This window comes from Hippocampus bargibanti, linkage group LG03 (assembly GCF_051943395.1).
Source record: "Hippocampus bargibanti isolate YZ-2025 linkage group LG03, ASM5194339v1, whole genome shotgun sequence".
Classification (NCBI taxonomy): domain Eukaryota; kingdom Metazoa; phylum Chordata; class Actinopteri; order Syngnathiformes; family Syngnathidae; genus Hippocampus; species Hippocampus bargibanti.
This window is the reverse complement of record NC_142736.1, coordinates 2,547,501-2,575,000: the sequence shown is the minus strand read 5'-3', so window position 1 is coordinate 2,575,000 and position 27,500 is coordinate 2,547,501. Positions and strand designations below refer to the sequence as shown.

General features: G+C 39.2%; 1 protein-coding gene across 1 annotated transcript in view; it reads left to right on the top strand.

Annotated features, from left to right (window-relative positions):
* The window catches only part of cdh8 (cadherin 8), a 213,228-nt gene that overhangs the window by 153,977 nt on the left and 31,751 nt on the right, over positions 1-27,500 (top strand). Inside the window, 4 exon segments of the mRNA XM_088991493.1 lie at positions 9,058-9,177; positions 20,137-20,304; positions 20,919-21,106; positions 25,478-25,731. Coding sequence (XP_088847619.1) covers positions 9,058-9,177; positions 20,137-20,304; positions 20,919-21,106; positions 25,478-25,731 — 730 coding nt within the window.

Genomic DNA, 27,500 nt, shown 5'->3' with positions numbered 1-27,500 from the left:
TTAATTCTTTGTTTTATTATTATTATTATTATTATTATTATAGTTCTTTATTAATTCTTTGTTTTATTATTATTGTTATTATTATTATTATTATTATTATAGTTGTTTATTAATTCTTTGTTTTATTATTATTATTAGTATTATTATTATTATTATTATTATTATTATTATTATTATTATTATTATTATTATTATAGTTCTTTATTAATTCTTTGTTTTATTATTATTATTATAGTTGTTTAGTAATTCTTCATTCTTCATTTGACTAAAAATATCAGCCTGTGTGTTTTGAGTATTTTAAATGCTCTAAAACGTTTCTCTGATGTCAGTTAGGAAACAAAAAAAATGGTGTCGGTTGTCCTTTAACAGAAAAACAGTCAAAGAACTAAAATATCCACACACGGATTGCAATTCCAAAGAGAATTAAAAAGCCCAACCTCACCAGAAAATGAGGAGGAAATGCTAATTTTGAATTCTATGCAGCACCCAAATAATGACCTCCTTCCTCGGGACCCAAACTCCTAAATGGCATCAACAATTTGCCACAAATACAATGTCCCTTCAAGCCAAGCAGCTCTTGACTTGAGCAACCAATCCGCATTCGTTCACGGCAAATTGGTCCTCTTTCCTCGCCTCCATGATGGAGTTTCTCCTGAGCTAGCGCGTCAAAAGGTAAACATGTTAAGGTGCTTCCATCATTAATGGCGGGATCATAAATAAAAATGTAATCTTTTCCCAGCAGCAGCGGTAGCGGCTTGTAGAATCTTTGAGGGCGGCGGGGATGTTTTCGTTGGAGTCGGAGGAAATCACTTTAAAGCTGCTCCACATAGCAAACGGCGTCACTCGACAGCAGTCGGTGGGGAGGGGGGCGGGGTTTAATGAACGTTACATTGTGAAAATGAGCTTCCTTCTTGCAGTGTAGCCGCGCCAACTAAAAATGACGATGATAAAAAAAAGTTCCTGTCGAACAAAAAAAAAAAAAGATCTTTCCTTTGCAAGGAATGAAGAGAAATTATACCGGGAAAAAAATGCAAGGAGGTTGTTGCTAGGCGCCTCACTTGTTCCCGACCAACCATCCATGTTAACAATGGCGGATCTTCGCATGGATTATGATTTCTATTAAAAGGCATTAGAAGTGTACTCTTGTAACAGATTCCAAAGTGTTTTTTTTTATTATCAAAAATGACTTAAAAGTGTCCCAAAACTGCCACAAAATGGGCTCGCAACTGGGAAGATTATTATTATTATTATTATTATTATTATTAATTAACCGTCAACAGATTCAGAGAAACAAGCTATTTCGCATCCGTCTATTGATTCCAGAGAATTATTTGATTATGAAAACACTTTCTGTTGAATGTCATGTCAGAAGTGTGACCAAATTCTCAGATTAAAAAAAAAAAAAAATACTTCAAGGACAACCGACACCATTTTTTTTTGTTTCCTAACTGACATCAGAAAAACGTTTTATAGCATCTAAAATACCCAAAACACGCAGACTGATATTTTTAGTCAATGCAAAACACCAACAATAGGATTTAAAAAATGGGGGAAAAATAGCTAATAAATAGCTAATATATAGCCAGCTATACAGCTTACAGTCAGCCAGCTAGGCAGCTAATAGCTAGCCAGATAGCTAACAGCTAGCCAGCTAACCAGACAGCTAACAGCTATCTAGCTAGCTAATGGATAGCTAATAAATAATAGCTAATAGATAGCCAGATAGCCAACAGTCAGCATAGCAACATGGCTAATAGCTTGCCAGCTAGACGGCTAATAGCTTGCCAGATAGACAGCTAATAGCTAGCCAGTCAAATAGACCAAAATATCTATTTATTTTTAGCACATCCTCATAAGTCCTGTACTTTGTGACTACTAGTATGGGTAATAATAATAATAATAATAATAATAATAATGATGATGATAAAGTTTTTGTGGGTGAGCAGCGGCAGCCACACAAGCCGGCGTTCACTCAACCCCGAAGTAACTCAAATAGATAGATGGCTAGCTAGCTAGATAATGGATAGAAAATAAATAGTTAAGATAGCCGACAGCTAGCCAGCTAGACAGTTTGCAGCCAGTCAGCTAGAGAGCTAATAGCTAGCTAGTTAATAGATAGCAAATAGTTAATAGATAGCCAGGTTTTGCATTTGAATCCGGTGAAGCTTTACATTATTATTTGATAAAATTATGTTGTTTTAATTGTAAAATAATTTTGCTCTTGAGGAGAAAATAATAATAATAATTATTATTATAATAATAATAATAATAACGAATGAGAACCGCTTTTTTGTATTTAGCTTTATTTGTGAGTATTTTTTGACAGTTTTTGCACAATGCTGAATCGAACTTTTTGCTGACTTCCTTCAGTGGAATAACTCATCTTAAAAAGCCGGACCCAGTGGCAGCTCTCTCAAATTAAGAAACATTTGGCCATTTTGCCCATGATGGACTTGTTCATTAGACAACACGGCTCGGCCGTTAGCCTTTGTTATTTCCTCGCCTTGGGAGCAATTAAACATGGCTAAGAGGGGGGCGACCCCCCTGGTTTTCCGTTTTTGCTAATTCTATAAATCTTACACTTTAATATGTGAATAATTCATGTAAAAAACTAATAATTGACAGCGAGAGGTTGCAAAAAAGACTTGACTTCGGTCGTTGGAGGGGATCACCCTAATTCCACAAATTTAGTCAACTACGAACGAAAATCAAGAAAAAAATATTTTTTCGTTCTTTCATTTGAAAGCGCACTCATTTAATGAACTTTGCAATGAAGGAAAATTAATTTTTTCTCAAATTATTTATTTTAAATTGTTATTGAATAGGCAATAATCAGAAAAAAGCTAAGTTACAGTTGATGAAAAGGTTTCTTCAGCCGTCATCTGTACTTCTTTGAAGGTGCCGGACGTTTCAATCCTCATCCGAAAAGTTTCGTCAGCTAAGTAAAAATTTGCTGGTAGCTCTGGCCCTATATATATGTAGATATAGATAGCTAGATAGATATAGATAGATAGATAGATAGATAGATAGATAGATAGATAGATAGATAGATAGATAGATAGATAGATAGATAGATAGATAGATAGATAGATAGATAGATAGATAGATATGCTAGCTAGCTAATAGATGGCTAATATCTGGCTAGCTAGAGAGCTAGCTAGTTGTGTTAATAATAATACATTTCATTTACAAGCGCCTTTCAAAACTCTCAAGTTCGCTTTACAGTCGCAGAATGAAGTTTTTTCTGTGGGTGAGCAGTGGCAGCACACGTGCCAGCGTTCACTCAACCCGGAATAACTCAAATAGATAGAAAGCTAGCTCGATAGCTAATAGCTAGCCAGCTCACTAATAGATCGCTTGATAGCTAATGTGTTTCCTGACTCATATCGCGAGCTAGCTAGACAGCGAACAGCTAGCCAGATAGCCAACAGCTTGCCAGATAGCCAGCTAATAGCTAGCCAGATAGATAGATCATAGCTATCCAGCTAAACAACTCATCGACAGCCAACAGCTAGCTAGATAGATAGCCAACAGCTAGCTAGATAGATAGCCAACTCCCTCCTTTTAAAGCGATGACATGTGTCACGGCAACAAAAGAATCCACTTCATCATTTTTGTTCCAGCTTTGGTCGACTCCTCCAAAATGGAGGATGTCAGAACCAGACAAGGACATGAAAATAGTAGAAAGACCGTCAACTCAACATCCCGCTCTTTCGTCTTTGTCCTCTTCCTCGCTCTCTGTCTTCTATAAAAGACTCGTAATTGCGCTAAAACAATAACCGTGTCAGTGTTAAGTGTGACGGCCCCTTAACTCTTCACAAGCGTGGCGTCCCTTATCCATCATTGGCTCTAGGGAGCAATTTCTAGGATGCTGACAAGCATATCTCATCTTAGAAGATGTTTTTTTTTTTTTTTTCTCCGCCGGGCAACAATCCTCTGTCCCGTGTCACCGGTGTCAAATTATACCCTTGTGTAAGTTTTTATGACATAAAATCACAATCCCGGTCTTTTTAAACTTACTGTTTATAGCATCGGCGTTGTCATGAAGACTTTTGGAGCGATGACTATGCATGATAACTCATTCATTGCCAGGTGTGGAAAAATGTGTCCACTCTAGTGCCAGGGTTTTTGTCATTGTCACTCAAATTGCAGGACCCATTATATATTGAGTTTTTGGCCTACATAAATATTCAAATGCAGTGTAAAAAACTTTAGACTCTCTTCTTTCATCAGAAAAAAAAGAGTTATGGTATTTTCTGGACTGCACCTTTCAACGAATGCACCGCATTACAAGGGGCTCCTTCAATGAATGGCATATTAATTATAATGAATTATATATTTATTATAAATGTTTTCCATACATAAACCGCATCGGATTATGAGCCGCATGGTCAGCTTTTGAAAAAAGAAAAAAAAATTTTTTAGGTGTGCCTTATAGTGCGGAAAATATGGTAATTCCCATTTATGATGGTTCCGGAGTTATCTGAGCTTGAAATGGGGGCGGGTGTACAAAATACAATGGAATACTGTACTGTACATATTGGTTTATATTGTGCTTTAACAACAGCTAGAGCTGGAACATGGCGCTAAGATGGAAAAAAGGGAAATACTGCCCACTAGTGGAAGGGAAAAACATTGCCAGAGACCAGCACTTTATCGGCACCCAAGCATGAAAAATCTGAACTTGAATTAATTCGGGAATGGCGCTTTACATCATATTTTCAATTCCCGTAAATTGAATTGAAAGTCATTAACCACGCACACACACACACGCACACACACACACACACACACACACACACACACACACACACACACACACACACACACACACACACACACACACACACACACAGTGAGTAAAAAAGTGTGTGTATCCAAGTGAAACGAAAATACACACCAAAAAATCATTTTGGGTGAATTTGTGAGGACCTTTCTGAAACTAACAGATGCATAAATAGACCCTCTAAAAGCCTTTAGAAGGAAAACCGGCCAAAAGGTCCTCATTTGTCAACAATGTCCTCACAACGTATGGTATCAAACACGGATGTCAAAGTGAAGGCCCGCGGGCCAAATCCGGCCCGCCACATCCTTTTTTTTCGGCCCGCGAAAGCAAATCAAACTTGTTAAATTTCATGATGATTGCTAAAATCTGAGCCAAAATGTCATATTTTTGGATGTCAACCACAATAAAAGTCATTATTCTTGACTTCAGATTTGAAAACGAGTTATTCATTAATTTGCTGTGTGCTCTATATGTAATATTTGAAGGGATTTAAACATTCTAATGGGTTCCCCAAATTCATAACGGCCCTCGAGAGGAAACCATAACTACAATGTGGCCCGCGGCAAAAAATGACTTTGACACCCCTGGTATAAAAGGTTAGTGGTCCTCACAAGACTAGTTATACACACACACACACACACACACACACACACACACACACACACACTCACTCATTACGTTACCTGTATATGCTCACGAGTGTCAACACATCCGTTGTAGTGCTATTAGATACCACAGCGATATCTCCGCGCCATGTCGTGCTACGCCATTTTTGTTGAATAAAGACGTGTCGGCCAGTCTGGCTGAGAAAATAATAGGCCTCGTGCTTCCTATTTACTCTGACCCGATAGAAAATCAATACGAATCTTCCCGAAAGCGGCGAAGGGCACGAATCGGTGGATTCACCCCCCCCCCCCTCCCCTCCCAAAGTGACACGCAAAGGCGGCAGAAGCGCCTGGCAGCTCATTTGGGCCAAAACGCATTAGCGAGAGCTTCATCTGTAACGTCTGATTAGTTCTTTCAAGGATGACCCACGGCGCCAAAGGTCCGGAAGTTTCCTTTGCTTTTATTTAATCACGTGGTTCCTACTAGACCAGGTTTCATGTCTATTTGCTATCGAGCTAGCTCGCTCTCTATTTGCTTTCTATCTATCTATCTATCTATCTATCTATCTATCTATCTATCTATCTATCTATCTATCTATCTATCTATCTATCTATCTATCTATCTATCTATCTATCTATTTATCTCGCTATCTTGATCTCTTGCTATATTGATCTCTTGCTATTTTGCTATCTATCTATCTATCTATCTATCTATCTATCTATCTATCTATCTATCTATCTATCTATCTATCTATCTATCTATCTATCTATCTATCTATCTATCTATCTATCTATCTATCTAGCTCTAGCTCTAGCTCTAGCTCTAGCTCTATCTATCTATCTATCTATCTATCTATCTATCTATCTATCTATCTATCTATCTATCTATCTATCTATCTATCTATCTATCTATCTATCTATCTATCTATCTATCTATCTAGCTCTAGCTCTATCTATCTATCTATCTATCTATCTATCTATCTATCTATCTATCTATCTATCTATCTATCTATCTATCGCTCTAGCTCTATCTATCTATCTATCTATCTATCTATCTATCTATCTATCTATCTATCTATCTATCTATCTATCTATCTATCTATCTATCTATCTATCTATCTATCTCTAGCTCCATCTATCTATCTATCTATCTATCTATCTATCTATCTATCTATCTATCTATCTATCTATCTAGCTCTAGCTCTATCTATCTATCTATCTATCTATCTATCTATCTATCTATCTATCTATCTATCTATCTATCTATCTATCTATCTATCTATCTATCTATCTATCGCTCTAGCTCTATCTATCTATCTATCTATCTATCTATCTATCTATCTATCTATCTATCTATCTATCTATCTATCTATCTATCTATCTATCTATCGATCGATCGATCGATCTATCTAGCTCTAACTCTAGCTCTAGCTCTATCTATCTATCTATCTATCTATCTATCTATCTATCTATCTATCTATCTATCTATCTATCTATCTATCTATCTATCTATCTATCTGTCTACCTATCTATCTATCTATCTATCTATCTATCTATCTATCTATCTATCTATCTATCTATCTATCTATCTATCTATCTATCTATCTACCTACCTACCTACCTACCTATCTATCTATCTATCTATCTATCTATCTATCTATCTATCTATCTATCTATCTATCTATCTATCTATCTATCTATCTATCTATCTATCTATCTACCTACCTACCTACCTACCTACCTACCTACCTACCTACCTATCTATCTATCTATCTATCTATCTATCTATCTATCTATCTATCTATCTATCTACTCTAACCTTGGGGTATTGCCTTAAGAATCAAGATCACGATCAATCGGTTGTAACCTTGACTTTGGATCATATCATAGGCGATTTGACAAACGATAAGAGACTCAAAGTTCGATAAAACAAAATGACACAGTCTTCATCTTTGCTTTCTCGGTGTATCCGCTTTTATGACCACAGGCGTTATTAAAAGCCAACAGAGGTTAGTTTGATTGTTAGAATGTTCACAAAATGCGCGTTTGTGTGTATAAGTGTGTGTTTTTGTGCTTATGACTCAAACAACAGCTCGTTTGTCTGCAATTTAATCTCGGCGGGAGGCGTAACAGACGGCGGCAAGTATAAATCTTTTGAGACTGTGATTTAGTGGCTCACCCGTGTTCCCAGATGACCACCTTCTCGTTGTGAAATTATAGGATCAAGATGACGGCAATGGCTCTCGGTAGCCACGGAAAAAAAGATGGCTCCTTGTTATTTTTTTTCTTGTTTATTTATTTATTTATTTATTTGTCTTTTCTTTTATTTTCTGAGTTGAACACGCACCTGCTGAGTAATGACGTGAATGAGATATAAAGCCCAGGAAATGTCCAATGTTAAATATTCCATCCGAATTTCTGCCAATAATTGGGGAAAAAATACGCATGTAAATATCCAATAGAGAAAAAAATGTTAATTCCTAAGTTATATGCATCTGGAGTTGTATAAGATTGAAATGAGGGCGGCTGTCCAAAATACAATGCAATGCATACATATTGGTTGATATAGTGCAGGAACAAAGTGAGTTTGGTAAAAACTGGTGGTATTATTATTATTATTATTATTATTATTATTATTATTATTATTATTATTATTATTATTGTTGTTGTTTATTTATTATTCTTATTCTTATTCTTATTCTTATTATTATTATTATTATTATTATTATTATTATTATTGTAGTTGTTTATTTATTATTCTTATTCTTATTTATTATTCTTATTGTTATTTTATTATAACTATTGTTATAATTATTATGTTATTATATTATTAATTGTCATTGTTGGTTATTATTTATTATTATTATTATTATTATTATTATTCCCCATACTAGTCGTCACAAAGTATAGTAAGTAAATATTTTTGGCTATTTGACTGGCTAGCTATTAGCTATCTAGCTGGCTAGCTATTAGCCGTCTAGTTTGCTGGCTGTTGGCTGGCTAGCTGTTGGCTATCTATTAGCTATTATTTATTAGCTATCCATTAGTTAGCTAGCTGTTTGCTGTCTAGCTGGCTGGCTAGTTAGCTGGGTAGCTGTTGGCTATCTGGCTATGTATTACCTATTTGTTAGCTTTCCATTAGCTCTCTGTCTCGCTTTTCGCTGTCTAGCTGGCTGGCTGTAAGCTGTCTAGCTGACTATCTATTAGCTATTTATTAGCTTTCCATTAGCTAGCTAGCTAGCTTTCTATCTATTTGAATTACTTCGGGGTTGAGTGAACGCTGGCGCGTGTGGCTGCCGCTGCTCACCCACAGAAAAACTTCACTATCCTGTGACTGTAAAGTGACCTTGAGAGTTTTGAAAAGCATAGCCCTGTATGTGTTTTTGTTCCATCTATTATTATGCGTCGTAGCTTGCAGTGATTTGCAAAGGCTCTGCGGCTCACCAAAAAAAAACAACCAAAAAATGGCTGATTATTTTTAAAAGGGTAGCTTTTCAACGTTAAACCAATTGTGGTTCAAGTCAAAGTCAAATTGAACTTCTTTCATCAAGTTTTCATAAAACCTTACAATATGTACATTTTAAAATAAATAAAGAAACAACTAAAACAAATACAATTTAACACATAATAAAATCTCCAATACTTTTTTTCGCCTTATTTTCGCAGGTACCCCGGTAACCCGAGTGACTGCCACCGATGCCGACGACCCGGTATACGGCAACAGCGCCAAGCTGGTCTACAGCATTCTGGAGGGCCAACCTTACTTTTCGGTGGATCCCAACTCAGGTGAATTGACCATTTTCAAAATTACTCGGCACCCACACACTGAAAAAGAACATTAAAGTACTGCATCCCACTGCAGTGATTCATACGGAAGAGCATTAGGGCCAGGTTGAAATATATATCTATATGTTTTTTAGAGATGGGGTATTATTCTGATAAAAATAGTCGCAAATTTGCGAGTTTCAAACTCGCAAATTTGCTAGATTTAAAGTCACAAATTTGCTAAATTTAAAGGACAACCGACACCATTTTTTTTGTTTCCTAACTGACATCAGAAAAACATTTTGTAGCATCTAAAATACCCAAAACATGCAGACTGATATTTTTAGTCAAATGCAACACACCAATAAAAATGACTTAGTGTCTCAAAACTGCCACAAAATGAACTCAGAAATGGTGACATTCAGAAAGTCCCGCCCCCTTGTTCGTGACGTGACGCCAGGATATTCCTTCACAAACTGCCTTGCTCCAGAATCAAAACAATGGTTTCAGAGAGTTCAGATTCGGAGAAGATTCTTTCTTGTTACTCATCCAGTTATGAATATGATTCAAATAGTTCTGAAGAGGAAAACATAATAAATGTTTGCAATCGATTAAAGAAGTCCTTCCGTATCAATTCGAGCCGTCTGTACTCCAATGTAGCGCCCAGAAAATACACAAGATAGCGAACAAGCTCCGTTGGAAATGGGGATTTGTGTAAACTTACACCTTCTTTATGCGTGTTAACGCAATTGGCTGCGACACACAATGATTCACCATCGCATTATGTAGCTTTCCTTCTAATTTCGCGATCAACACGGTGTTTTGAGACCAAAAAAAGTACCCAAAATGCATTGTGTGTCGCTTTCTCGATCAGGGGTGTGACGTCACTCATCAACTCGAAAACAAGACTTCCTGAATATTCAGTGCGGGTCTTAAAATGTAAAATATAGCTAAATATGCGGTGGAATCTTTGTAAAATGCGCCCAGTAGAAGTCATTTCAAGTGATTTTACGAATTATTAAGTAATTTTGTGTGTTCTTTCATAGCTAGCTTGCTTTTCTAGCATCTAAACGTGTTCACCTAGCTTTGTCGCGAGCTGTTTGACAAAAAGTAGCATATTAGTTGATGACAAGACAAATTTTGACCAAAAAAAACTACAGTATTTATTTTTTAAGCCGGTACAAGACATAATTAACTCATAGCTAACATTTACTGATTATCAAAGACAAAGTCAGCTTTATTGTCAAATATGCTAATATGCATGACATACAACACAGATGAAATTGATGTCCTCTTGGACCCACGTGCAAGGCACTTAAAATGTGGCAAAAAAGACAGACAATTGACAACAGACAAAACAGGTAATTTCTGAATGTAAAGTGAGGTAGTGACGTATGTAAAGTGAGGTAGTGTCGTATGTAAAGTGAGGTAGTGATGTATGTAAAGTGAGGTATATAGTAATGCAAAAACAAACAAAAAAGGTTGAAGTGAGGTCTTAAATAAATGAAAAAAATAGAGTTCAGGAAGATAGTACAGCGTGTAGCGTGTACTCAGAGTTCGGTGAGTGTGGCAGTGGGAAGGGGCAGGGGGGGCAGGGCTGGGAGGGAGTTGAGTATTTTAAATAAGGCCACAAATGTATGATAATTATTTTATTTTTCCTTTTTTTTGTTTATTTTTAGATATGTTTTCTAATGTAGGGAGTGAAAGTACAAAGTGGTCAGAAAACAAATACTAAAAATAGAGATACTTGGGGAAACAACCCTGCTAAAGTATGAATATGTATTTCTAATACATTACTCGTTATATCGATATTCAAGGGAGTCCGAAAAAATATCGATATAACCGGGACTATCGATATATCCGACCCTGTTTGCATGTAATTTTCTCCGTGGGTGCATAGAAATAGTATCGATATACCCGGGACTATCGATATATCCGATATCGATATAACGAGACTTTACTGTATATTACATCCCTAGACGTCAAAAGCGCTGGCTTGTGCTAAATGCTAACTAGCATCTCACCAATAAAAGTCCCATTTTGGTACACTTTGCTATTGTTTGGTCCCCGATCTGATCTCTCACAAGATGGCTCATTAAATTTAATCGCGGCTGTTAATATGGCCCTTCCAATCCTTTTCACGGTTCCCGAGCCGACACGATGTCGGACAAAGCGGTGGGTGAATGAACGGCGCCACGCCCATAACTGGCCACAACGGGAGCGAGATAGGCTTTAACGGGAGGTGCAGATAACATCTTATTGGATTATTTCAATGGGGCAGGAACTCTTTTCGTATTTAGACATTGTTCCTTTTCATTAGCCGCCAACACTCAGATAAACTGGCTCACAATGTTAGCTGAGGTCAAGTGGGGAGGTATAAATTGTATTTTAAAATTCGGGCGAGAGGACAAGGTCCTTTTATTATCGCTGTGAGTATACGCTTTGATCCTTTACATCCACTGCTCACCTCGCTCGGGGTCTTGGGCTTGTGCGGTTACTCAAGATGTGCGATTTAGTAGCAGATATTGGGGGGGGTGACATGAAATTCATCGTCTGATAGTAACGAAACCAGATGGATGAACTGATTGTTTTGTCACTGATGTAACAAGACCCACGTTTGTGTATTTACGGCTACTCTTGTTAGTCCAGTTTTGTATCGCTCAGACCTATGAATACAGTAAAGTCTCGTTATATCGATATCGGATATATCGATAGTCCCGGTTATATCGATACTATTTCTATGCACGCACGGAGAAAATTACATGCAAACGGGGTCGGATATATCGATAGTCCCGGTTATATCGATATTTTTTCGGACTCCCTTGAATATCGATATAACGAGACTTTACTGTATAATATTTTTCCCCCAATATCATTCAAATACAGTTATCTATTCGATAGTGATCATGCATCCCAAGTAAGCACTCAAGCTAGCTGGCTATCTATTAGCTAATGCGCTTATTATCGTGATTAAATTCAATGTTTTTTTTTTTTTTTCGGAATACAGTGATGCCTGAAAATGTTACCTTGGCATAAAAACTATTTTTCGGGATATACACGGAGCGCCACAATGAGTGATGTGTCGTCCTAACCAGAAAATGGCAGCTGATTGTTTTTGTCCTTTATTCGAACGCAGCAGTGAGGGGGGAAGGGGTGAAACATGAAAGAGACAGGCAGATGACAGAGAGGGAGTGATAAAATGGAGACAAATCAGTGAAATTTGGACTTTTTTCAACTTTGATCGTTCAAAAGCAGAGTGTAGACTGCAAGGTTAAAATATCCCATCAATCAGGCTCCACAAATAACCCGCACAAGCCGTCTGTAGACTTAATACAAAAAGCTATCAACCAAGCTAAACAGAACACAATTGATGAGGAAATAGGTAAAATTATCGCAGGGAAAGCACCTACAAGGGTGAAATGAGATGGTTACGTTCCTCATCAAGTGTTTAATGCTGAGGAAACCGGCCACTTCATTCCATCAAGCCATCAACAACCATCACAAAGGTAAATAAACTGACTTTATTATATAGTACAGGTTATTTCTTTAATTATGATGCCATAGCACATTTATTATACATGAAACAAGGTGTATTTTGTGTCGTTTCAAGGCTTAGAAAATAGGAAAGTAGAAAATTATGTTTTATGGGGACCTGGGAACGGATTATTCTCATTTCAATGGTTTCCGATGGGAAATTATTTTTGGGGATACACACTTTTCGCATTAAACACTCAGTCTGGGAACCAATTAAGTTCGTAAGCCAAGTTATCACTGTATGTCAATTTCAGCTAAAGCACAATTGGTTTGTGTTGATCCATGACTCGCCGACTTGACGGAAAATAACAGATTCGTGGTGCCACGATTGATAATTGGCTTTCCAGCAGCCTGATTCTGACAGCAAAGCTTTGACTAAAAACCTGAAAAGGATATTTAGGTTGAATAAGGGAAGAAACATGCGGCGGCCCTGTCAGTGGCCTGAGATGATTTTTAATGAAGCGGCGTCGACCATCTTTGTCGGTCGGGGCTCTTTCGTTCGCCCGTGTTTCAAAAGTTAATGACAGCACAAATGGAAAGTATTATCAGCTTGGTGCACATGTGATTGCGAGCCATATAATGGCCGCCGCCAGTGAATAGACCAGGACAAAAGGCGGGCGGCCCCGATATCAGCGGGACACATCGGTGCTTTTCTCCGACGTTGTTTGCGAAGGGATTTAGCCAGGTCAAGCGATCATCTGTGATATATTGCGTGCTCGGACAATGAGCAGCATCAAAGCCTTGATTAAATCTACATAATTGCGAGATTCGTACGCAAGAGCCGATCTGCCGACTGCCCGTCTTTAATGCAACACGGTCGCATGGTTATGAATGCATATTGATGATAACGCTCGTCATAATGACCCCCCCCCCCCAACCCCCATCCCCTCAAGCCCCTCCCCCGCCGCATGATTCCAGCTTGTGACTGTCCCGTCATATGTCATCTTTACCTCAAAAATGTCATTTCTCTTGTTTTTATTTCTTTTTCTGGACGATGAAAAGGTTTCTTCAGCCGTCATCTATACTTCTTTGAAGGGGTTGGACGTTTCACGTCTTAGCCAAGATGTTTCAGCGAACTAAATTCTTGCTGGTAGTTTCGGGCTTATATACATCCCTACTATCCAGACGTGGTGGTGCCGGACTCTGCTACTCCTCTCCTTTTTGTATCTTCAGAATTATTTTTTTCATTCCCTATTCTTTATTCTTAAATGTCAAAAGGAAAGAATAGGGAATGAAACCAACAATTCTGAAGATACTAAAAGGAGAGGAGTAGCAGTACCTTACATTGCAGGAGTTTCTGAAAAACTACAGAGTCCTTTGGCAACACAAAATTCCTTCTTATTCCAAACCGATAAACACTTTAAGGCAAAAATTAGTGCATCCAAAAGATAGGCTGCCAAATGAAAAACAAAGTAATGTAGTTTATTCAATACATTGTAAGAATGAAATTGTAAAGAACAATATATTGAGGAGACTAAACAAATTCTCAAAAAAAGACGTTATCAACATCACAGGGATAATACTAGTGGGCCTCAATCGGCAGTACACATGCACCTAAAAGCTAGCAACCACTCATTTGACAACAAAATTAAAATCTTAGCGAAAGAATATAGATGGTTTGAAAGGGGAGTAAAAGAAGCTATTTTCATAAAACAGCAAAATCCTGCACCTAACCGTAATGGTGGGGTGAGGTTCAATTTGAATCGTTCGTACAACAGACTGCTTAGGCAGCATAGGCTTAGTTATGCTGATGAGGTGATACCAGAGCTAATAGGGCAATCAGGCCAGTCGTCAGTCAGGACAATAGAAGTATTCAGTGGATCCGCAGGGAATCGTCCTCTGCTACCCCAACCTGAGAGAAGGGACCTATCATAGCAGAGTCCGGCACCGCCATGTCTGGACAGTAGGGATATATATATAGGGCCGAAACTACCAGCAAGACTTTAGTTCGCTGAAGAAGCAGCTTGGGTAAGAAGCGAAAAATCTGACACCTTCAAAGAAGTACAGATGACGGCTGAAGAAACCTTTTCATCGATGCACCACTCCTGTAGGACTTTTTGTTTACACACGTATTTTCTGGACGCCTTGAAGACACCTGACTGTCCTCTTATACCTCAAAAATATAATTTCTATTTTTATTTTTATTTTTTTACTTCATTTTCTGGACGACTTTTGAATACGTATCAGAAATAGTCCGACAATGAGGAAATTTGCAAAGTGCCTACAAAGTATAAAGGACAGGATTACATGAATTACATTAATAACACATGAGACGGGAATCATGGCGTCGTAAACAAGTCGGCGGGAAAAATAAGAAAAGGCAGAAAGCGAGGAACGAGAATATTTATGTGCATAATTAGCCGGAACATTCGGTCCAAAGCGAAGCCGGCCTTGTGCTTGTCACCGCCACATCCGCAGTCAAGAAAACCATTGTCCGTAATAGCGCGCAGCATTAGCATGCCGCGCTAGCAGCGCGTGCGCTCGCAGATGGCTCGTTCACAGACGGCAGATGTTTTAACGAATGTTAATGAAAAAAAAAACAAACAAACGGTAAGCGATGATTAAGGAGTGTTTGACACTTAGAAATGAAAAGCCGCGGATGAATAAATCAATAAATAAACATCGCGGCCCACTTTATCACTCGGCTAGGTGGGTTGCGCGGAGTGGGGGCGGTTGGGTATTCATCTATGGTAATGAGTGTTTGTCTGTCTCCCCATTTTTTGAGTGATTAGGAATTAATTTGAATAATTAATCGTGATCAACTTCAGAGATGAGGAGCGCGCCAATGACGGAAGCGCGTTTGTCTTATTTTTGGATTTGTTTTTGTTGCTTGTTGCCTGGCTTGGCCTACCTTCAAATCAGATGCCTGTAACACACGTTTTATCACTCACTCACACACATACACACACACAGATAATCATTTCAAACGATGCAGTGATATAAACTACACGGTGCACCATTGACTGTACATGATTGCAGCAGGAGAGGTCTGAAGGACAAAAAGTGTATAGGTGGAAAGACTCAAATATTCCATAAATATTACATTAGAAGCCATTATATTCTCTTTATATCTGCTCAAATATTCCAAAGTACCGCTAACTCCTTGTTCCGCCTGAGGAAAGTTCAGTGTGTGTGTGTGTGTGCGTGTGTGTCTGATGAAAAGTGTGTAACAAGCATATGATTTGAAGGTAGGCTAACCAGACCGTACAAAAACTTTCAAACAGGAAGTTGTGTGCGTGTGTGTGTGTCTGTGTGTGTGTGTGTGTGTTTGTGAGTCCGTGCGCACGTTTGTGTGTCTGATGAAACGTGGGTTACAATTTGAAGGTAGGCCAACAGGTCCTCACAATAACGTTCAAACAGGAAATTGTGTGTGTGTGTGTGTGTGTGTGTGTGTGTGTGTGTGTGTGTGTGTGTGTGTGTGTGTGTGTGTGTGTGTGTGTGTGTGTGTGTGTGTGTGTGTGTGTGTGTGCGTTTGCATGTGTGTGATGAAACGTGGGTTACAAGCATCTGAATTGCAGGTAGGCCAGCAGGTCCTCACAAAAATGTTCATACAGGAATGCGTGTGTGTTTGTGTGTGTGTGTGTGTCTGTTTGCGTGTGTGTGTGTATGTGTGTGTGTGTGTGTGTGTGTGTGTGCGTGTATGTGTGTATGTACGTCTGTGTGTGTGTGTCTGAGGAAACACATTTAACACGCATTTGATTTGAAGGTAGGCTAACCAGACCTCACAAAAACGTTGAAACAGGAATATGTGTGTGTGTTTTGTGTGTGTGTGTGTGTGTGTCTGATGAAACGTGTGTTACAAGCATCTGATTTGAAGGTAGGCTAACCAGACCTCACAAAAACGTTCAAACAGGAATTTATGTTTGTGTGTGTGTGTCTGAGGAAACGTATATCAAGCATCTGATTTGAAGGTAGGCTAACCAGACCTCACATAAACGTTCAAACAGGATTGTGTGTGTGTGTGTGTGTGTGTGTCGTCAAATGTTTACTTTGTGTGTTACTTATTTCATTGTAACTTTTATGTGCAGATGTGAACGATACTCCCAAAAAATATGACAAAAGAACACAGGTATGCAATTTTGTGCCAGGACAGATGTTTTAAGTTGCGTTCGTGTGTTAGAACGTACAGATCCTGAAAAATCATGTTGTTTACACAACGTGCACACGTGGATGCATTCTCCACACGGCCTTCATCTCAAAGTGACAAGCGCCGTTTAATCGGACAATAATATCCGACAATGAAGCGAAGCAACGGTTTGTCGCTAGCTAGCTGGCGGGGTTTGGTTGTCAAGGAAGTTGCTCGCCTGTTCATAAAGTGCCATGTTTATTGTTGTTGTTGCGTCTTCTGAGAGCTTCTGGATTAACTCACAGCTCGGAATGTAATTAGATTTTGTCTTATTATGTCATCGGCGCTGCGGGCTTGTGAGGGTTGAGGTGGCAGGTGATTGATGACTGAGCTGAAATGTCGGCGGTGTACATTTTATTTTATTTTATAGATTTATTTGTTTTATTTTTTATTTTTTTGCTTGAGCGCTGCTGCCATTGACAAGAGGTGGTGGACGTGAGGTGTATGACTTCACTCAGGTCAGATTCACCGATTTCAGGACATGTTTGGGTAAAATTCATAAAAGTTTCAATCTGACCTTGACTGGGTATTCGTGAGACTCATTTTGATTTGAATGGATGTGACGTGGCAAATCTTGGATATTTTTGTCATATTGCTTCGAATTTCACCAGTAACAGGGATCAACAAGTTTCCAGACCAAACAAAGTACCTAAAATGCATTGTGTGTCGCTTTCTCGGTCAGGGGCGTTCCTTTAGTGACGTCACGTACGGACTCGTCACCAACTCAAAAACAAGACTTCGTGAATATTCCGCGCGAGTCTTAAAACGTCAAATATAGCTAGCTATATGCCGTGGAATCTTTGTAAAATACGCTCAGTAGAAGTTTTACAAATTATGGACACAACTTGTCCGGAGGCATCGGTTGTCCTTTAAAGGGCAACCGACATCACTTTTTTGTTTTTTAACTGACATCAGAAAAACATTTTATAGCATCTAAAATACCCAAAACACGCAGTATGATATTTTTAGTCAAATGCAAAACACCAATAAAAATGACTTAAAGTGTCCAAAATCTGCAAAAAATTGAGCTGCAAATTGAGCATTTTCAGGAAGTCCCGCCCCCAGTTTGTGACGTCACGCCAAGACGTCTTGCATTGCTGGAGAATCAAAACAATGGCTTCAGATTCGGATAATATGCTTTCTTGTTACACATCCAGTTATGAATATGATTCAAATAGTTCTGAAGAGGAAAGCATACATGTTTGCCATCGATTAAAGAAGTACTTCCATGTCATTTTGAGGCATCTGGACTGCAATGTAACATCCCACAAAAGAGGCAAAAAATGGCGACCAGCTCCTGTGAGGAATGAATAAGCCCGTTTCCACAGGCTGATACATTCCTTGCATGGAGCTTGGAATCCCTCTGCTGGCGGCTTTTGGATGTAACACAAGGGTTTCAACAAAAACAGTACAGCAAAATACATTGACGTGATGGAAAGACGCTACAATGCGTCTTTTTTACGGTCAGGAGGCGGTCCTTTTCTGACGTCACGTGAGGACTCGTCACCAACTCAAAATCAAGACTTCCTGAATGTTCAGCGCGAGTCTTAAAACGTAAAATATAGCTATATGCGGTGGAATCTTATTAAAATACGCTCAGTAGAAGTCATTTGAAGCCATTTTACAAATTATGGACACAACTTGTCCGGAGACGTCGGTTGTCCTTTAAAGGGGGTTGTCATGCTAAAAAGGCATCCATTTTATATTCATATGATGATCCTGCGGGTTTCTGTTTCTCTGAGTGGATTATCCGGATATGCGGTCGTTGATCCCCTTTTTTATATTCCACGCTTGCGACGCAGTCAATAAAGTCCATTTCGCCTACAGTATCTCAGATTAACCACGACAGACAGCATCATTTGCACTCAATCCCAAAACAAATAGTGGTAGAGTGCGGAAAAGAAGCCATGTATGTATTTTCCTCGACGCCAAGCTAAGCAAAAAAAAATATATTTAATCATAATACATGTACCTCCAGGGAATTCTTCACCTCCACGCTTTGCGACAAGTCATGTTGCTGAAAATAAGGCACGTCAACAAATTGTCAAGTAAGGTGGCTATGAAGGTTAGCGCATTCTCGCATATGTAGCAATAAACAGTCGTGATTATAAATGGTCATGACTGTTTTATTTTCATTGCCGCCTCAGTCGCTATTTTGTATTTGGATTTGGCAGAATGTTACGTTGAGTCCGGATATGAACGGACACAAATGCTAATGTTGCATGTGAATGCTGTGACAAAGTAATCTATTTACCGGTTGAAAAAGTAACATACCTGACTGATTCCTTTATTTTTTTTTTTTAATAGCAACTATGTTGATTTATAGATTACTTTATTGGTTACATTCAGCAGCCGCAGAAGGAACGGTCTACCTAAGTTATCAGATGACTGAAAGTGGACATAACACATTATAAGTCCAGTATTAATAGCATGGTAATTTAGCAAGGTAATTTAGAAAGCTATATTAGCATGCTAATTTACAAAGCGAAATTAGTAAATTGGTACGACACAGACTTAATTTCCAAGTTAGCATGTTAAATTAGCACGCTAATTTAGAATGCTAAACCAGCACGCTAATTTAGCCCATAACTAGGTACGACACAGTTTTAATGTCCATTTAGAAAGCTAGATTAGCACGCTAACCTAGAACTCTAACCTACAACACCTAAATTCGCATGCGAATTCAGACCATTAGTAGGTATGATACAGAATTAACGTCCATTTAGAAAGCTAAATTAGCACGCTAAATTAGCAGGCTAATTTAGAACAATGACCTAGCATGCTAATTTATCCCATAAGTAGGTACGACACAGACTTGACATCCATTTAGAAAGTTAAGTTAGCTCTTTAAAGTCACATAAAATTACGTGACTTTAAAGTGTCCTTGAGAGTTTTAAAGGGCGCTTATCAATGAAATGTATTATTATTATTATTAAAAATTATAACTTTGACTTAGAACGCTAAATTACCATGCTAACTAAGACTGCTAACTTAGCATGCAAATTTAGGCCATAAGTAGGTTCGACACAGACTTGACATCATTTAGTAAACTAAATTAGCACCCTAAATTAGCACCATAATTTAGAATGCTAACTTAGCATGCTAATTCAGCCCAGAATCAGAAAGCATTTAATAGTCCCGCAATGGGGAAATTTGCAAAGGTACGACACTTAATGTCCCGAACTTTACAATTCAGCAGGAGAATTATGAAATTACTTCACCTGGACACGCATTCTAGAAGAAGATAACGAGCAAAACATTAGCAGCATGTATGGTTTTTGTTCGGTGTTGATATATCTCGCTGATGTTTTTTTTTTCAGCCACCATCAAAATTGCTCTCCATGGGATGGATCGAGAAATGCGAGAGGAGTACCTGGTGGTCATCCAGGCCAAGGACATGGGCGGTCACATGGGAGGCTTATCAGGGACCACCACCGTCACCATCACGCTCACCGACATCAACGACAACCCGCCCAAGTTCTCGAAAAGTGAGCCTGCCATCAAGTGAAATCCTTTTCTGGCGCGTGTGGCTGCCGCTGCTCACCCACAGAAAGATTTGTCCTGTGGCTGTGTTCAGTTTTGGAGGGCGCTTGGAAATGAAATGTATTATTATTATTATTATTATTATTATTATTATTATTATTATTAGCTCTAGCTCTAGCTAGCTAACTATTAGCTCTAGCTAACTATCTATAGCTAGCTAGCTGCTGCTGCGTTGCTTCCGGGTGGAGTGAGCGCTGTCGCGGGTGGCTGCCGCTGCTCACCCGCGCAGAGTTATTATGTGACTGTGGGGTGTCCTTGAGCGTTTTGAAGGGCGCTTATCAATGACATGTATTATTATTATTATTAGCTATCTATTAGCTCTAGCTCTTGCTAGCTATCTATGTGCGATCTATTAGCTAGCTTTCTGTCTATTTGAGTTACTTCCGGGTTGAGTGAACGCTGGCGCGTGTGGCTGCCACTGCTCACCCATAGAAGAACGTATCCTGTGACTGTAAAGTGACCTTGAGAGTTATGAAAGGCGCTTATAAATGAAATGTTTCATTATTATTTTCCCCGATTGCCATTTAACATCTTCCATTGTGTTTTTGCATTTTGAAAGATTTGTACGAGTTTACCATCCCTGAAAACCTGCCCATTGGCCAGATGGGAGGCAAGGTCAAAGCCAACGACCGTGACATTGGCGACAATGCCAAGTCGACGTACAACATCATTGAGGGTGACGAGCAAGGCATGTTTGAAATCGTTGCAGACCCGCAGACGCAAGAAGGGATTCTGCGACTCAAAAAGGTAAATACCGAGCCCTAAACACAAAACTTTGACGATGATATCAGAGATTCGCCGTGAAAAAAGTCTGTTGGTTTCTGTTTGCGGCTTTATTCCACAAACTTCTGTCAGAGATATTCACTGTACGCTGTGAACAAAGGCTTGGACACACGAAGATTGTCTTTTACTGCCGGCAGGGGACGCAGCTTTTCATGACCGACGTCCAACTTCTGCAGCCCTCTGCCAAGCTATTTATTGAGAGCACAGTGATACCTCAGCTTACGAACTTAATTGTTTCCCAGAAAGTGTGTGTAAGGCAAAACGTTCGTCTGCCAAACATTTATTTCCCATAAGAAACCATTAAAAATGAGAATATTCCGTTCCCAGGTCCCCATAAAAAATCATTTTCGACGAAATAAGCCTTAAAGGACAACGACACCATTTTTTTGTTTCCTAACTGATATCAGAAAAAAACTTTTTTATTGCATCTAAAATACCCAAAACACGCAGTATGATATTTTTAGTCAAATGCAAAACACCAATAAAAATGACTTAAAGTGTCCCAAAACTGCCACAAATGATCTCGAAACTGGGGAGTTTCAGAAAGTCCCGCCCCCTCGTTCGTGACGTCACTATGGGTCACACACTGCCTTGCTCCAGAATCAAAACAATGGCTTCAGAAAGTTCAGATTCGGAGAAGATGCGTTCTTGTTAGTCATCCACTTCTCAATATGATTCACATAGTTCTGAAGAGGAAAGCATAAATGTTTGCAATCGATTAAAGAAGTCCTTCCTTATCAATTCAATCTCAAGTCTGCAAGCGATGAAACCGGTGAAGATCTAGACTCCGATGTAGCGCCCAGAAAATGCACAAGATGGCACACAAGCTGCGCTTCGTCCAGTATATAAAATGGGCTGATTTGTCTGCTGGGAATTTATGTAAACTTACACCTTCTTTATGCGTGTTACCGCAATTGGCTGCCACATGATTCACCATTGCATCATTTATGTAGTTTTCCTTCTAGTTTCCCATTCAACTTGGAGTTTTCAGACAAAAAAAGTACCCAAAATGCATTGCGTGTCGCTTTCTCGGTCAGGGGCGTTCCGAATGTGACATCACTTTGGGCATCGTCATCAATTTGAAAACAAGACTTCATGAATATTCGGCACGAGTTTTAAAACGTAAAATATAGCTATGTGCGGTGGAATCTTTGTCAAATGCGCTCATTAGAATTCATTTGAAGTGATTTTACAAATGTGAAGGAGTTTACCAAGTCCTAAATTACGTCCTGCGAAGGAGTTTACCAAGTCCTAAATTATGTCCTGCGAAGGAGTTTACCAAGTCTTAAATTATGTCCTGTGAAGGAGTTTACCAAGTCCTAAATTATGTCCTGCGAAGGAGTTTACAAAGTCCTAAATTATGTCCTGCGAAGGAGTTTACAAAGTCCTAAATTATGTCCTGTGAAGGAGTTTACCAAGTCCTAAATTATGTCCTGTGAAGGAGTTTACCAAGTCCTAAATTACGTCCTGTGTAGGGGTTTACCAAGTCCTAAATTACGTCCTGCGAAGGAGTTTACCAAGTCCTAAATTATGTCCTGTGAAGGAATTTACAAAGTCCTAAATTATGTCTTGCGAAGGAGTTTACAAAGTCCTAAATTATGTCCTATGAAGGAGTTTACCAAGTCCTAAATTATGTCCTGTGAAGGAGTTTACCAAGTCCTAAATTATGTCCTGTGAAGGAGTTTACCAAGTCTTAAATTATGTCCTGTGAAGGAATTTACAAAGTCCTAAATTATGTCTTGTGAAGGAGTTTACAAAGTCCTAAATTATGTCCTGTGAAGGAGTTTACCAAGTCCTAAATTATGTCCTGTGTAGGAGTTTACCGAGTCCTAAATTATGTCCTGCGAAGGAGTTTACCAAGTCCTAAATTATGTCCTGCGAAGGAGTTTACCAAGTCCTAAATTATGTCCTGTGTAGGGGTTTACCAAGTCCTAAATTACGTCCTGCGAAGGAGTTTACCAAGTCCTAAATTATGTCCTGTGAAGGAGTTTACCAAGTCCTAAATTACGTCCTGCGAAGGAGTTTACCAAGTCCTAAATTATGTCCTGTGAAGGAGTTTACCAAGTCCTAAATTACGTCCTGCGAAGGAGTTTACCAAGTCCTAAATTATGTCCTGTGAAGGAGTTTACCAAGTCTTAAATTATGTCCTGTGAAGGAATTTACAAAGTCCTAAATTATGTCTTGCGAAGGAATTTACAAAGTCCTAAATTATGTCCTGCGAAGGAGTTTACCAAGTCCTAAATTACGTCCTGCGAAGGACTTTACCGAGTCCTAAATAATGTCCTGCGACAGAATTTACGAAGTCCTAAATTAGTTCAAAGCCAGATCTCCTACATCGAGATGACACTTTAACAGGCGGTGTCTGTTCACCTCGGATATACCCTAGATTTTCTGTGCTTCCATTGTGGGCCCTGTATTCGGCGGTATGAAACTTTTAAATATGCTAACTTCTTTTCTGTATTTTCTCTATCAACTTCATATCATTTGTTATGAGGTAAATCCACAATCTCCCAAGGATATGTGCTGCTACTTTGTTGTGAACAATGTTGAGCACAAACGTGTAGGAGGTGTGCAGTGCGCAAGAACTCAGGCAATCCGCCGGGACGACAAATAACATCAGTCAGAAAAAAACGCCACAAAGCAAATGTCACAAGTATATTTGTCTTTTATTTTTTGAGGCAGCAACACGTACTTCCTGTCTGAGTGGGCGTTTCAGACTTGTTTATCGATGTCTTTCATCAAACCAAATGGGAAACCTGCACTCCAAGCTTTCAAACTCCAGCCTACGCCGCGGTACAACGCAAAACTTGACATTTTTTAGAAGTCGTGAAGCATCAACTGTACTCGTTGTCCAGATGAGTTGCGTTTGTGTCCTGAGTGGCATGCAAACAATTGTATGTTTGTGATCGCCCGGTGGCTCAGCTCCCATTTAACGGTGAGAACGGAAAAAAACTTGCACGTGGGCGGGCGATGTGGAATTTGGAAAATGGAGGCTCCAATGCCACTGGTGGGTAAGTTGAGTTGTCTAAAATACCCACAGAAAAACCAACACCGTTTTTTATTTCCTAACTGCCATCAGAAAAACGTTTTATAGCATCTAAAATACGGCAAATTTTAGTATTGCCCGGAATGACAGCAGGACAGATCTGACTTTTAACTCATTCATTGCCATTCACAAAATTCATTCAAATAAGGTGACATTTCACCAGATGATTAAAGATGAATAATGGTCCATCTGCAAAGGAATCAACATCGGCCACGTCACAGGGGTTACAAAATCTCGCCGACGTGACAACATGCCCCGGACCAAATGTTTTCATCTCCCTTTGGAGAGTTTTCTTGATAACCTCCGAGGAGTGCTTGTCGTTATTGATTTTTTTGTTAGCCCGGGCGGAGTACACTCACGCTAATAATGTGATGTCAGCGAGAGCGTAAACAAAGACATTCGGAGAGTAATTGCTCAGTCTGACAAAGAGATATTTTTCTAAAAAGTAACATGACAAAGGCTGACGGACGCAAATGGGAATCAATTGTGTTCCTGCTGACAGAACGATAATCAGTAGCTCATTTTTAAGTGACTATTAGCCCTAAAAAGATGTTTGGGCACCACTTTTTGACCAAGGTACAACCCCCCCCCCCCCACATGAAAACATTTGTAGTTTCATCATTTGTATGTGTGCATCCTAAGTTGTTACTTCGATGAAAAGGTTTCTTCAGACGTCATCTGTATGTACTTCTTTGAAGATGTCGGACGTTTCGCTTCTTATCCAAGATCATTCGTCAGCGAACGAAATTATTTTGCTCCTTGCTCTCAGGTTGGGGGGAGCAGAGGACTACTCCCTGCGGCTACACTGATTGCTTCGATTGTCCTGACTCATTACTTCTATTGTCCTGCCTGAGTATGAGGTCTACGACTGGCCAGATGGCCCCATTTGGTCTGGTATCACCTCATCAGCATAACTAAGCCTATGTTGCCTAAGAAGTCGGTTGTAGGAACTATTATGAAAATAGCTTCTTTTAGTCCTCTTTAAAGCATCTATTTTCTTTTGCGACCTGAGAGCAGGGACCAATCATAGCAGAGTCTGGCACCGCCACGTCTGGACAGTAGGGATATATGTAGGGCCGAAAGTACCGGTAAAAGACTAGTTCGCTGACGAAGCATCGTGGATAAGAAGCGAAACGTCCGACAGCTTCAAAGAAGTACAGATGACGGCTGAAGAAACCTTTTCATCGATGGACCACTCCTGTACAACTGAGAGTTTACACAGACCTAAGTTGCAAAAAAGACGTCGCCATGATTATTGTGTGACACTTCCTGTTTTTGTTTACTTTCAGGCATTAGATTTTGAAAGCAGGAGGATGTACACACTCAAAGTGGAAGCCGCTAACGTGCAGTCGGATCCCGGTGGGGGTACCGGGGGGCCCTACAAGGACACGGCCACCGTCAAGATCGTCGTGGAAGACGCCGACGAGCCGCCCGTCTTCTCCAAGGCCGTCTATACACTCGAGGTCAATGAAAATGCACCCGTCAACACCGTCATCGGCACGGTTGGCGCCAGGGATCCGGACTCGAGTGGCAGCCAAGTCAGGTACGATGTCGCGCTCCAACACAGACTATGAAAGCTAAGTGGAGCAGTTTAGTTCGAAGTTTGCAGTCCAAGGTACCTATTGTTCGTTAAATGTAGGCACCCAATGCATAGAACCACAAAAATAAATAAATGCGGTATGTAAAATGGATGGATGGATAGATGGATGGATGGATGGATTAGGTAGGTAGGTAGGTAGGTAACTAGATAGATGGATAGGTGAATAGATAGCTAGCTAGAAGGATAGCTAGCTAATTAGATGGATAGCTCATTTTTAAGTGACTATTATCCCTAAAGAGATGGTAGGTAGGTAGCTAGATAGCTGGATGATAGATGGAGAGATGGATGGATGATATATGGATGGATAGGTGAATAGATAGCTAGCTAATTTAAAACCGATTCTTTTCTTACAGTGTAATTTAGGTGTTCAATTACATGACATGTTTCGGCATATACTAAATTTAAAATTAGATATCAAGTAGACAGGATGAACTTAATACAACAACTGGATAGCTAGCTAGCTAGCTATTCACCTATCCATCCATCTCTCCATCTATCATCCATCCATTATTATATCCATCTAGCTAGCTTTTATCATCTTGGGGAATGATCCTAGCTAGCTAGATGGATAGCTAGCTAGCTAGCTGGATATAATAATAATAATAATAATTATTATTATTATTATAATTATAATTAATAGTATTAATTATAATAATATTAATAATTATAATAATTATAATAAATTATATTAATTATAATAATGATACATTTTATTTTCAATCACCTTTCAAAGCTCGCAAGGGCACTTTACAGTCACAGACAAGAATAGAAAAAAACAGATACAATCATAAATAAAATACAATTATAAATAGAAACAAGAGATAAAGCAACACAGAAACTGCAATTTTAAATAGGTGGGTTTTGAGATGAGATTTGAAAGTGGGAAGAGAATCGATGTTACGAAATTTGAAAGAAGGTAAAATAGGTATGGGGGGGGGGCAATGTTATGGATAGCTTTATATGTATAAAAAAATACTTTTAAAGCTAGCTAACTAGATTGATAGCGATCTGGTATCACCTCATCAGCATAACGAAGCCTATGTTGCCATAGAAGTTGTTTGTAGGAACGATCCAAATTGAACCTCACCCCAACATGGCGATTTAGTGAAGGATTTTGCTGTTTTATGAAAATAGTTTCTTTTACTCCCCTTGCTAACCATCTATTTTCTTTCGCTAAGATTTTAACCTCATTGTCGTCAAATGAGTGGTTGCTAGCCTTTAGATGCATATGCAGATTGAGGCCCACTAGTGTTATCCCTGAGATGTTGATAAAGTCTCAGAAGACATTTCCCCCCCTGCAGACTCTGAGTTGTAGTAATAAAATAAAGTTTGACACAGAGGCAATTAAATGTGTTGAATCGTGTCACCTTTCAGTGGGTACCACTGAAGAATCGCTCTCATTTCCGCAAATGTAAGAAAAGGTGTAAAAAAAAAAACCCTAATGATTATGAATTGAAACTGTGGCAACTCTTCACCCATGACAAGGGCACCTTGACGGTCGCTTGTACAGGCAATATCTCCCCGTCTTCCATTGGTCACGGCATTTCATTAATTCCCATGGCGACTTTTTCCTCGGATGCGACGCTCATCAGGTTGGGTGCACTGTAATTGCGTGGCCGGCGGGCTGCCTTTCATAGATTGGCTGGAAAGAAAACGCCGTTGGAATGTTTCCTCTTTTGCATGCATCAGGAGATATAAAATACAGTGATACC